Here is an 11787-nt window from a genome sequence, read left to right as displayed (position 1 = left end):
AGCTGACCTCAGAAACTAGAAACACTTATTTCAGGCTTTGTCCCATTGGCCACTGTGGGCAGGAATGGAAAACACCTGCCAGGTGTTGCCATAAGATCGACTCGGCCAACAGGAAACTTTTCTACAAGCTTTGCGGCTTAACAGTAGCCCCCTCCCAACCCTGCCTTTCCTTGGCCTCCAAACCACAGCACGTGTTGAGCGCCCCCTGTGTGCGAGGCTCAGTAACCCGCAAATAAGGGTAGCGCTATGCTTCCAGGGCTCTTCCGCATTTTCGTGTCTTCCCAACCACCCTCCTGCTAGTACCTCTTGTTCCTATTTTACAAATGAGACTTATCGACGAAAAGAACGTTGGGCCGTGGGAGAGGACACGTCCCTGTGGGTAACTGACCCTGTGACCTTGAGCAAGTCGCTAGCCCGGCGGGAGCTGATCCTAAGCTTTCTCCCCCCGGGAACACCGTCCCAGCTCACGGTCACGAGAGCTCAGCCGCCGCTGGAAGTGGGTTTCGAGACTTCGGCCCACGCCCCGAGCGGCAGGGGGGCGGGTAGGAGCGCTCTGGAGTTAGCGCCGCGCCTCCGCCGCTGAGACCCCGGAGGCTGGCGCTCGGCTCCGGGTTGGACCGAACTGCGGCGCCCGGGAAGGGTTGCTTCGTGCCTCGCGAAGACGTCCCCTCCCGCCAATCAACGCTTGCGACCCGCCCTTCTCGTCGCCGGAAGCAGCCGTTGCCCCGAGCAACCGCAACGTCCGGCTTTCTGAGTTAGCGGCGGGAAAGGCCATGAGTAAAGGCCGGGCGGAGGCCGCGGGGGGAGGTAAACGGGGCAGTGGGCGCGGGGGAGACCGGGCGGGGGGCGGGGGGCGGGCGAGGCGTCGGTTGAGTGACCCCCCCACCCCTGCCCCGTCTCCTCGTAGCCCCCGGGATCCTCCTGAGGTACCTGCAGGAGCAGAACCGGCCCTACAGCGCCCAGGACATGTTCGGGAACCTGCAGCGGGAACACGGACTGGGCAAGGCGGTGAGGACCCTCTCCTGGGATTCCTCCCCTTGGGTCCCCTCGAATCAGTCTGGGGTGCTGCCCTCTCGAAGCTGCCATTCTAGCCTTGGGCTTCCTAAGGCTTGTCGGGCGCTTCCCGATCTGGGCCCCCGAAATCATTCCTCTGATTGCCCGCCCGTCCCCCCCTCCCCCAGGCGGTGGTGAAGGCGCTAGAGCAGCTGGCCCAGCAAGGCAAAATCAAAGAGAAGGTGTACGGCAAGCAGAAGATCTATTTTGCCGACCAGGTGAGGGAAACCTGTGCAGATTATCGCCCGTGTGAGACCCCGACATTAGGTGAACCAGTCTCTAGAATGAACTCTCTTCTGGAGAATTTGAGGCACCCCATGAAACTCAGCCTGTCTTACGCCATGAAAAGGGCCCCAGGCACCCTTTAAATCAAGGTGCGTACTCCCCTTGCTGTGACCCAGATTAGTGAGACTTCCAGATTCGGGACATGATCGATGACAGAAGACCCTGAATTGCTGCTGCCAGGATCCATTCCCGCTTGGAAGTTTCTTTTCCCAGGCATCTAGATTAGAACCACCATCTGCCAAATGATTCGCCTTCTGTCCCCACCCCTCACTCCCGACACAGATAACACTAATTTTGTATCTCTGGGCCAGCCCACCACCTGGAGCCTTCCAGGCCTTTCTGAGTCAATACTAATATCGCTAAAGTAGAATGCCTCATCTCCCTAAATGGGCTGCTCTTACCTGCTTCTACCTCTGTGGAGTCACACCTCACCCAACCCAGAGACTGGGGAGTGAGTCACTCTTCTCTTTCCCCACTGCCCTGTTGGTTTTCCCCCTTCCTGACTCCGCCCTCTCCTTTCCATCAGGTGTTCCTCATCTCTCCTGATACCCTCCTAACATCTGCTCTGGCCTCCTCAGCCATCGTAAACACTGCAGCCAGAAGGGTCTGATTGGCAATAGTGCCATTGCCCGACTTCAAACTCTAGCGCCCCCTAGAACAGGGAAAAGGTACTTGGAGCCTCGGCCCGGGGCTACCGCCTGCCTCACTGTACCTTCTGGGTCCATTCACCAGTACTGGACCATTTAGATGAGTTTTACTCCTGTGTCTTTCCTCTGCCTGGAGCTTCAAAGACCCTTCTTCCTCTTCTGCCTCTTTGCTCAGCTAACGCTTACTCATCCTTTAGGATTCGCCTCAGGCATCACCTTCTCCAGAGACCTTCCCCGAATTCTCTAATCGCCTCTTCTTCAGGCGCTCACCTCTCTGAGGGATGCTGTACTGCGTTTATCTTTCTGCACGTCTTCACACTGGACTGCAGCTCTCCTAAGGCAGCCCCACTTCTCACTTGTATTCCTTTGCTCAGCACCCCCACCTCAGGAGCGAACATCCAGTAGACACTGAATACTAGTTTAACTGAACCAAACCACCATTAAGGCTAATTTTCCTAAAATAGGTTTCATTATGTGATTACTCTAATGAAGATCCCCTAAGGGAGAATTTTGCAGATTTTGTTCTGTAAAGGGCCAGACCAGTAATATTTTTGTGCTTTGCAGGCCAGATGGCCTCTTGTCACAGCTACGCAGCTGTCACGACCACTCGTGTCTGCCACGTAGACAGAAGCAGCCCGAGACAGTATGTAAACGGGCAGGCGTGGCTGTGTTTCAATCAGTTTTTGTTTTCAAAACCCTGTATCTGGCAGGACGTGGCGTGCAGACTGGCCTTCCGCCTCTTCCTAACCTGCTCCCCATCACCACTGACAAGACCCCGCAGAGCCCCAGCGCTGTCCTTGGCAGCAGCTGGTCTCAGCGGACGGGCTGCTCAGACTTGCCCCGGAGTCCCTTCAGTACTGCCCGCCATGCCTCTGTACCTGTCCCGGTTCTTCCTGTTGTGGGAACGTGCAACTTAGGTAGCCCTACCTTGGGAAGAATGTTCCTTTACTCCTTTAGCCCAGTGAGCGGTATTACCACTAAACTGAGATCTCTGCCGTGTTCGGCATCCTGCCAGCCTTGAAGCCCCTTGAAGACAGGCCCCAGGTTTTAACTTCTTGTTTATACCTTGTTAGTTGGGCCCAGTACTAAACTGAGTGGTTTCTCACAGGACCCTCCTGCTGTTCTCCCAGGCCCTCTGGAGGGTTGGGGAGCCCCACGTTCTTGCATGTGTGTGATGCTGCCCCCTGCTCCCAGATGTGGCTTCCCCTCCTGTGCCTCACATCAGCCCCCTTGTTTTTCCTCTCACCTCTGGCAGGACCAGTTTGCCATGGTGAGTGACGCCGACCTCCAAGGCCTGGATGCCAAAATCGTGGCCCTCACGGCTAAGGTGCAGAGCCTACAGCAGGGCTGCCGCCACATGGAGGCTGGTAGGACTGGGCAGCCCCCAAAGGGGCCCCTAGGGTCAGGGTCAGTCTAGAGGTCAGGAATTACAGAGTGGATGGTTTTGCGTCAGTGAATCTCTGCTCGGCTGCCACAGGCATCATGTTAAAAGAGAGAACAGCTCATGCGTTTTAAATGTAAGTGGGCAAGACATGCATTTGCTTTCCCTAACATTATCAGTGTCCTGGGCCCACGCTCCCTCTGTGCCTGCTTCTTTAACTGGCTACAGGGAAGTGTTCAACCTCACTTTACCACCGCTGGTAGATGAAGGAGGAAAGAAAACTAGAATAAACTGGTAATTCTGTAAGCCTTCATCTCTGCTGAGCATTTCCAGAATATGGAACTCATTCTGGACCCTGTGTGTAGAACCTAGAGCAAGGTGGGGGCCCAGTCTCCTGCCTCAGGCAGCACCCCCTGGGAAAGACAAAGCCCCATCTTCAGGGGTAGGAAGGGACCTCAGAGAGCTATGGTTTCAGAGCTGAAGGAGTTAACTAGTGCCCTGACCACACCGGAGATGCAGAAAGAGATCCAGGAGTTGAAGAAGGAATGTGCTGGCTACAGAGAGAGACTGAAGAATATAAAAGCAGCCACCAACCACGTGACTCCGGAAGAGAAAGAGCGGGTGAGCTGGGAGGGCCGCGGGAGCGGGGCGGAGCGAGGAGGCGGCTGGCCCCCACCTGCCACCGAGCTGAGGGGCTAGAGGCAGCTGTTGTCCGTCCAGGTGTACAGCGAGAGGCAGAAGTACTGCAAGGAGTGGAGGAAGCGGAAGAGGATGGTGAGTGTGCGCGCTCCGGGCAGGCCCCGAGAAATGGCAGGAGAAACCACTGCCCAGTAGCGTGGCTCTGCCAGGCGGTGCCCACCACCCACCTGAAAAGGGGTGGTTTTGTTTCTTGTAAGGCAACAGAGCTGTCGGATGCAATTCTGGAAGGATACCCCAAGAGCAAGAAGCAGTTCTTTGTAAGTGGTTCTCTCCCCCGTCCTCACTCCCCTGGGCGCTCCGTCCGAGGAGGGCTCATTCACTTGTCTCCCTGCCCCAGGAGGAAGTCGGGATAGAGACAGATGAGGATTACAACGTGAAGCTCCCAGACCCTTGAGGGGTCCTCCCGCAGGACGGGGGATGGAAAGAGAGGTCCTGGGCTGGCTGCCTCCGTCAGGTCGTCAGGTCGGCTTCTTTTTTTGTTCCTGCTTTCTGCCTTTGGGCAGAGTGGCGGGGAGAGGGGCAGGGGCCAGAGTATGGGGCGCAGGGAGCGAGCGAGCCCACAGCGGATGGTCAGGCTCCTTTCACTGGCTACATTCCAGTTGCTTGAACTGAATGCTCAATCTTGGAACAGCACTAAAGGAAAGCATTTGGCAATATTTATTGTAATATAATTTGATATATAAATACTTAATTTCCTCTGGATAACCAAATGTCCCAGATGTCAACCCTGAGGAAGGCTACAGGGTAGAGAGAGGCTACTGTACACAGCATTCAAGGAGCCCAAGGCCTTACCCAGGACTTCTCTGGGCTCTGTACCCCAGGAGGCCTTTAAATACCTTCTCTACCCCTTCACCCTGGCCCCAGGTCCTGGGAGAAATGCACATAGCACGGAGATGGCAGAGACCCAGATACACTTGACGGGAAGGCTGGGAGTGGTTTTGAGGCCCAGTTCATTTTCCAAAATTGTAACTTTAGCAAAATTGCACTGTTGGTGTTTAAAAAATTAAAAAAACAAAAACCTTTTAATACATAGTGCTGTGTCACACTTCTCTGTGCTGTGCTCCTGCCTCTGGGGACAGAGAGGGCAGGAGCACGTAGGGAGCAGGAAAGGAGAGGCAGTGGAGTAGCAGGCGAGGGCAGGATCCTGGCAGCCCGAGCCCAGGTACCAGGCGGCCTGTCACACTTCATGGCTGTGGGAATATCTCCTCACGTTCCTTTTTTCCTGTCCCGCTACTGCCAAAATGGCCAAACTTGGTCCAGATGTTGCCCAAATCTGGCCCAAGAGACCAAACCAAATGCAATAGTAGCTTCCAGATATGTGTAGATAAGGAGCAAAAATCTGAGGCTTACAAAGGGAGAGGCCAGGAACTCTTGGGGGTGCCCAGAGCAGACCCCCCCCCACCCGAGGACTTTTATGGGGAGGGGGAAAGACAGTAGGCTCGAGTTTTGTGGTCAATATAATAAATTAAAGCTTTCACAAAACAAACACCCCAGCCCCACTGAGGATGAGGGGTGCCAGGGAACCAAACACCGGGAGCCAGCGGCCCCGTGTGCAGCGTCGCAGTCCGACCTCAGAAGCCCAGTGGCTCTGTGGCCAAGCAGAGTTGGCTCTTCTGCGGGTTCCGGGAGCCGGTCAGTACAGCTGGTTCTTCAGCTGGTGCAGGACGCCAATCACGATCTCCCGGAGGGTCTGGCGGGGGCAGCAGAGGGAGACACAGCTGACGCGGAGGCAAGGACAGAGGCGAGGACGGAGCCGGCTCGGGGACGCGCCTAGGCCAGGCGTGCTCTCTAGAGCGCAACGGGAAAAGCCCGTGGGCCGCACTGCCGGCTGCAGTTTACTCTGAAATGTCCGTGCAACAGGATGGGGAAAGGGGTGGCCCAGCTGGCTACGTGGAAAGCAAAGGCGAGAAACGGGAATGGTAACATGTAGGTGGTGGGCTCGTGAGTGTCAGGGTTGCAGTACGCTTAAAGTGTTTCCAGAAAATGTCAGGAAACAAAAAAGACTCCAGATGCAAGTCAAGCCTCAGAAAAGGCAACCAGTCCTCAGAAGCAGAAGACTCCCCGCAACAGCATTCACACGCTGCCCCCCTTACAAAGATTGACAAACCCCCGGGGCAAACTACTTCAACAGGCCTGGGGGTGGCGGCCAGGACTTCCCAGACGTGCCCTGTGAGTCCGCTGCCGTGATGAGGGTGAGGAGGGCTACGCACTGGGCAGCCGCACGGGGGCGGGGGCTGAGAAGGGGCAGAGCGAGGCTTGCGGGACTTTAGTGCCCCATCAGTCTCGCCAAATGAAACCGTAACAGGAAAATCTGGGCTAGGAAGCAAAGAAGGGAGACACCCCTCCAAGAAACCTAAAAGCTGCTGCCCTCGCTCTCTGAACAAATTAGGACTTGGGCCACTTGGCCTGGGGGAGGGGAGGAGACCCGCCCCCACCCCACGGCCACTGCTGCCCCGTACCTGAGGCTTACAGTGCTCCTCAATCCAGCTGAAGACACAGGCCGACAGCTCCTGGAAGCTGGCCACGGAGATGGAGGCATTGAAGGACTGGAACAGGGAGTCCATGATGCCTTGAAACACATTGAACTTGACCTGGTCAGAGACCTGGTCTTCCCCCTCGTGGGGATTGTCCTGGTGGGCCTTCACAATCTGCTCGTAGTTCCTGAAAGCGAGCAGTAACAGGGCTCAGGCACTGCAGCAGCTCCGGTACCCGAGGTTCTCCCCCAGGAAGGGGCTCCCGGAGAGCTGCTGGGAGGTAGTCAACATCGGCTAGATACTGCTTCTGGGACCGAAGCGGTGACCCCTCTCCACCCTCCCCTTCACGAAGCCCACAGGGACTTTGAGTATCTGCTATGCATCAGGGACGGCTGGGGGACAGAGTCCGGCCTCTAAGTGGCCACCTAAGGGAGGCAGAGGATTATCTGTCCTGTAGTAGCTGACGTGACCTTTGAACGAGAGGAAGGTATGAACTGAAGTTGGCTCAGAAGCCCTGGCTACCCCAGCTCAGCGCCCCCCTTACACTTTCATGATCTTTAGGGCCGTGACGTCCTTGCGTAGCATGGACACCTCCTCCTCCTGCTTTTTCTTCTCCTTGTGCAAAAACTGGATGTAGTCAATGGCTGCGGTGGGGGTGGGCACAGAGGAAGTTTCAACCAGAAGGACGAGGCTGACTTTGTTTCCCCTTCCCCCCTCCCTCCCCTCCCCAGTCCCCAACTCCCATAACCACCCCCCTCCCACCAGGGCCAGGCTGAGAGTGGGTAGAAGGCTCTGGCCTCTTCTACAGCCCCGCTGGCCCCAACCACTCCCAGGGCTCTCGCTGGCCATACTCTTCTGCAGAACGATGGCTTTGCTGAGCTTTTGGGAGCCAATGGAGAAGTCCTGCTGCTGGCAGGTGGGGACGATGGTCTGAAGGTCATCATAGCCTCTCTGTGGAGACAGCAGGGGAAACCAGGCTTCCTTAACTCTGACGGATTAAGGCAAACTGGCTCCAAGCTTTCTCTCCGAGAACCGAGTTCCATGCTCAAACCAAAGGGGTGGGGGTGCTGGAAGGAGGGAGGTGTTCATGTCCAGGGCCTAGATTAGCTGCCCGCAAGGATGCCTGGGCTATCTGATGAGGTCGGGGCAGAGTGCATCTGAAACACATAAGGCCCTCCTGCGCTGGCTGAGCTGCAGGCCTCCCCAGTCACCTTGATGGCGTCCCTCCTCTTCTGCTCAGCCTGTGTATGTGCTCGCCGCCGCCGGTCCTTGTAGGACTCCTTGTAGGACTCCTGGTGGTAATCGCTGTCCTCGTCATCTACGCTCAAAGTTGGGGGCGGGAAGAGGTCATTTTGAGGCCCAGTGGGGCCCAGCTAACCCACCCTGCCCCAGCGGGGAAGAAAAAACTAGTACCCAGAGACAGCAAATGGCCAGAAGAACCTAATGTCCTAGATGAGGGGAGAGATGGGGAGAGCCTGTGGCTTACACTAGGCCTCCAGCACCCCCATGTGGATGACTGGAGCTTCCTGTCTAGGAAATATACTAAAACGATGGTATTTCTGAGCCCCCCCAGGTGAGGGCATGTTGCTGCCTACCTGTATTGGGGACGGAAGAGGCACTGGTGGAACCGATGCTATTAGCTCTGGACACTACACTCCCCTTTCGGGTACTTTCTACAAAAAGCCCTGGAAAAGAGAGGTCCCAATCACTAAGGGGTAGGGCCGGGGAACACTATTAGACCCAGAGACACCTGTGGGTACAATGGCTTCCTGATCCCTAAATGCTGATCTCTCTCTTTCAACCCAAAAGCCACCCATGCTGGGTCATCCGCTTCCTGCTGTGCCATGCTGCAGTGCTCCTGTCCCTGGTGTCCACACTGTTCCGTGGGCCTGGATTGGCACCACTGGTTCACAAGACGGGCACAGTGACGGGGAGGGAGTGGCTAGCTTCACTACTGTCATCGCCTCCCTGCTTTATGCTGCCTGCCCCCGTCCTGCAGCTCCTCCCTCTGTCCCGGGACAGTGGGCTGTGCTCAGGTGTGGCTGGCGAGACCACGGGAATCTACAGGGCTGCAGTGGGAGTGTCACCAGGGAGCTGGAGACGATGGGGGAGGCACTCACCGGGGTCCAGGCTGTTGTCGCTGTAGGCATATTCCACCTGCAAAGGAGCAAAGGAGCAGCTCATTAGACCTCCGCCCGGGGACCGCACCTCCTTTCACGCGCGCCGCGCGCGCGCGCACACACACACACACACCCCTACCCATACCCACCCCCCAGGGTGCGCAGGCAATTGCGGGATGCACGCGCGCGGGCGTACACACGTGTACACACACACAGAGCACACACATCCCCCTGGGGTGCGCAGGCGACTGCAGGGCTGCCCCGGGAGCCAAGAGCGGAGAGGCCATGGCAGCACCGCCCCTCCGCATGACCCCGTCTGCCCCCACCCCCGCTCCAGCGCCTCCCCAGCCCCCAAACCCTGCCCCCTCACACTCGTGCACACACGCGTCACTTGTCTCCCCACCTTGGCACGCGCGGGGGGAGAGCTGTCTTCTCTGCAGCCCCGGGGCCCGGAGGGCGGGGGGACCTTTGGGGACTGCAAGGAATCCCCTCGTCTTCCGGCCCCCCCACGTGCACGAGCCCGACCCGCCCTCCCCTCGCCGGCGTGCGCGCCCGCGGGGCTTGCCTTGACCCAGGGGTCGTCCGGAGAGGCGCCCGGCTCCGTCATCTCCGACCCACCGAACCGGAAACCAGCCCGCGGGCGGGCCCCTTGCCGCGAGGAAGAGGCGAGGCGCACCCACGTGACCCAAACCCACCAACCCACGCGCCGGAGGCGGAGGGCGGGGCGAGGGGCGCGCATGCGCAGCCCGGAAACACCGAACCCGTGGGCAGGGGACACTGGCGTCGGAGCGGACGCGGTTGTCTTCTCTGCCCTCGCTCGGGGTGGGCGTCCCTGCTGCCGCGACGTGAAGTACATTCTGTAAAATGCGGTCCCCTCGAAGGGCTCGTCCGGTTTGCCGATAGTTGTGTGCACGCGCTGTGCGGGCCCAGACGGCTCCCGGGGACGCGTGTCCCACCCCCACCCTTGCAGGCAGCCCGCCCCGTGGCTGCGCAGGCCTGGCCACCTGGGCCGACCCCGCCGGCCTGCCCGCTCCGTGAGGGCAGAGGCCCCGCCTGGCTTCTGGAAGGCCGGTCCTCCAACACGCAGCCAGGCGTCTGGCAGGAGACCAGTGGAAGAAACGCTTTCAGAGAGCCTGCTGGCCAAGTTAGGCTACTTTACAGATCAGGAAACTGAGGAACCTAGAAAGTCTGTAGCTTCTCGCAAAGCAGACAGCTACCAGTGATAGGACCAAGGCTGACCTCAGTCTGGCTGGCTTCAAAAGCCAAGCTGTTAACCACTGCACTCCTGGCTTCCAGCTCAAGGCTTCCAAAGATAACCAGAGGCATCCGGGCAGGAAGCAGACACCGTACAGGCAGCACCCGGCAACATTCATCTTTAATTCTGTTACAAGTTGCAGTGTCTGCCCTGGCCACAGTCGGCCGTCGGCACCAGGCACTGGGCAGGAGTAGGCACGGAATGCCACAGAGGCCTGCTCCCCCAACGAGCCACATCCTCGGTGATGGCCAAACACCAGCAAGCTGGGTAGGCTTCGTGTGTCCGCCAGGCCCAGCCCTGCACTCCCCAGTTTGGCTCAGAGCCCTCTAGGCCCAACCAGGATGAGCCCTGAGGCCCCCCTTCCTCCTCACCGCTGAATCTCTTGGCAGCTCCAGGGGCCACTTGGGCCCCACAGAGAACTCAATGTCAGCCACGGGCCTTACGGCGTCTGGGGGATGCGCTTCTGCAGGAGGGCCCAGGCCTTCTCCACCTTTGAGCGGGCCAGAATGTTTGCAGGAAGAGAGGACAGGGTCAGGCAGGCACCCACCGGAGACTCCTTCCCCACAACCCAGCCCTTCCCTCAGCACCAACCTGGCGTTGGGTGACATGCGGTTCCCACAAGGTGCTCAGCACCACGTGGCTCTGGTCCACAAGCTGCTGCCCACTCATCTGGCTCTGCAACCGGCTCTGAGCCGCAGCCTCACTCAGGCCATCCCTTTCCACGATGCGTCGTATAGCCTCGACACAGACAAAGCACAGGTCAGCGCACTGGCTCAGAGCGGGCTGCGGTGTGCAGCGGGGCTGGGGTGGGAGATGGGGTCCAGATACCTCAGTCTCGGGAATGACAACGGTCCACACCTCATGCACCATGTTCTGCCAGCCAGCTTCAAGCAGCATAGCAGCGTCGATCACGCACACGTGCTTTCCTGTGGGGAGACCCCAGTCACTGCCAGCAGCACACTGCCACTCGCTATCAGAGAGCCAAGGAGGCCTAGTCCCAAGGAAAGTAGAGGGTCTGGCTTGGGGTGGGGAAGCTCCCAGGAGGAGAATCTGCTTCATGTCCCTCTGGGCTGCTCCCATCCTCCCTCCCACTCACCCTCAGCCACAGCCTGATCCATCTCCTCTCGAGCCAGCTTTGCAATAACCGGCCACATGATATCCGTGAGAATCTTCAGCTGCTTCTGAGGAGGGGAACAGAGGACGCGGACAGTTTACCTTCCCTCGGGGATGGAGCCAGCCCCAGGGAGGAGGTGGTTGGGAACAGATGAGTGGAAAGTGGCACACTGGACCAGACCAGAGAGGTCCACTGGGTCCCAACCTCTGCGTTTAGTAGCAGCTGAGAAACCCTTGGACAGGAGTGTGTTTACCTTGTTCCCAAACACCCGGCTGCCTAGGACCTTCCTGTTGATAATGCCATCTTTATGCAGAATATCTGGACGACAGAGACACGGGACTGGGCAAGGAGGCCAGGCCATCTCCTCACTTCAGGCCACTTCCAGCCCTCCCCGCCCCCCCCCCCCCAACGTATTACCTGTTCCAAAGGCCTCCACAACAGGCTGGTAGGCAGGACCACCTGGGGCGTAGGCCCGATGGCCCAGCTGGTCACTGTCGATGACATACGCCCCCAGGCCCTTAAGCCGCTGAGCTACTGAGCTCTTCCCGGAGCCACTGATGCCCGTCAGCCCAATCACGTACAGGTGTGTGGGTAGCTCTGGCCTCTTCTGAAGGTGGAGGACAGGGAACCCCAGTTACTAGGGTCTTCAGACTCATGCTTGGGACTGAATTCTTCAGTCTTTACTCTCCAGCATTTCCAGCCCACCCAAGACGGGGGGGGGGGGGGGGGGGGGGGGGGGGGGAAAAGGGGGGGGGGGGG

At 58.5% G+C, this 11787-nt stretch overlaps 3 protein-coding genes across 8 annotated transcripts in view; 1 reads left to right on the top strand and 2 right to left on the bottom strand.

Annotated features, from left to right (window-relative positions):
- Nucleotides 1–372: 372 nt before the first annotated feature.
- On the top strand, nucleotides 373–4596 carry PSMC3IP (PSMC3 interacting protein). 3 transcript variants are annotated; one of them, XM_032396570.1, is made up of 8 exons: nucleotides 373–807; nucleotides 908–1008; nucleotides 1182–1271; nucleotides 3241–3352; nucleotides 3842–3987; nucleotides 4087–4140; nucleotides 4263–4322; nucleotides 4403–4596. In XM_032396570.1, the coding sequence occupies exons 1-8, from the start codon at nucleotides 774–776 to the stop codon at nucleotides 4457–4459; spliced, it is 654 nt and encodes a 217-aa protein (XP_032252461.1). In that variant the 5' UTR covers nucleotides 373–773; the 3' UTR covers nucleotides 4460–4596. The 3 variants fall into 3 exon arrangements, with proteins under 3 accessions (XP_032252461.1, XP_032252460.1, XP_032252462.1); XM_032396569.1 differs by having other exon boundaries at nucleotides 4263–4596; XM_032396571.1 differs by lacking the exon at nucleotides 1182–1271 and having other exon boundaries at nucleotides 4263–4596.
- Nucleotides 4597–5485: 889 nt separating this feature from the next.
- Nucleotides 5486–9525, bottom strand: MLX (MAX dimerization protein MLX). Of its 3 annotated transcripts, none has more exons than XM_032396566.1 (8): nucleotides 9063–9525; nucleotides 8660–8696; nucleotides 8135–8224; nucleotides 7751–7857; nucleotides 7391–7490; nucleotides 7084–7183; nucleotides 6525–6726; nucleotides 5486–5755 (listed from the first exon to the last, which is right to left on the bottom strand). In XM_032396566.1, exons 1-8 carry the CDS (start codon nucleotides 9513–9515, stop codon nucleotides 5699–5701), a joined length of 1146 nt encoding a protein of 381 aa, XP_032252457.1. In that variant the 5' UTR covers nucleotides 9516–9525; the 3' UTR covers nucleotides 5486–5698. The 3 variants fall into 3 exon arrangements, with proteins under 3 accessions (XP_032252457.1, XP_032252458.1, XP_032252459.1); XM_032396567.1 differs by having other exon boundaries at nucleotides 9225–9525; XM_032396568.1 differs by lacking the exon at nucleotides 8135–8224 and having other exon boundaries at nucleotides 9225–9525.
- A 590-nt stretch (nucleotides 9526–10115) lies between these two features.
- Nucleotides 10116–11787, bottom strand: part of COASY (Coenzyme A synthase) — a 4383-nt gene continuing 2711 nt past the window's right edge. Inside the window, exons 5-10 of one of the 2 annotated variants that reach the window (XM_032396565.1) lie at nucleotides 11446–11635; nucleotides 11282–11346; nucleotides 11011–11095; nucleotides 10743–10840; nucleotides 10506–10652; nucleotides 10116–10404 (exon numbers count right to left, since the gene is read on the bottom strand). In XM_032396565.1, coding sequence (XP_032252456.1) covers nucleotides 10354–10404; nucleotides 10506–10652; nucleotides 10743–10840; nucleotides 11011–11095; nucleotides 11282–11346; nucleotides 11446–11635 — 636 coding nt within the window. In that variant the 3' untranslated portion in view covers nucleotides 10116–10353. The remainder of the gene's footprint in view (nucleotides 10405–10505; nucleotides 10653–10742; nucleotides 10841–11010; nucleotides 11096–11281; nucleotides 11347–11445; nucleotides 11636–11787) is intronic. The other variant, XM_032396564.1, reaches the window with a different exon arrangement.

This window comes from Phoca vitulina, unplaced genomic scaffold (genome assembly GCF_004348235.1).
Source record: "Phoca vitulina isolate PV1807 unplaced genomic scaffold, GSC_HSeal_1.0 scaffold92, whole genome shotgun sequence".
Taxonomy (NCBI): Eukaryota; Metazoa; Chordata; class Mammalia; order Carnivora; family Phocidae; genus Phoca; species Phoca vitulina.
The sequence above is the reverse complement of the archived record's forward strand: the minus strand, read 5'-3'. Positions and strand labels throughout refer to the sequence as shown.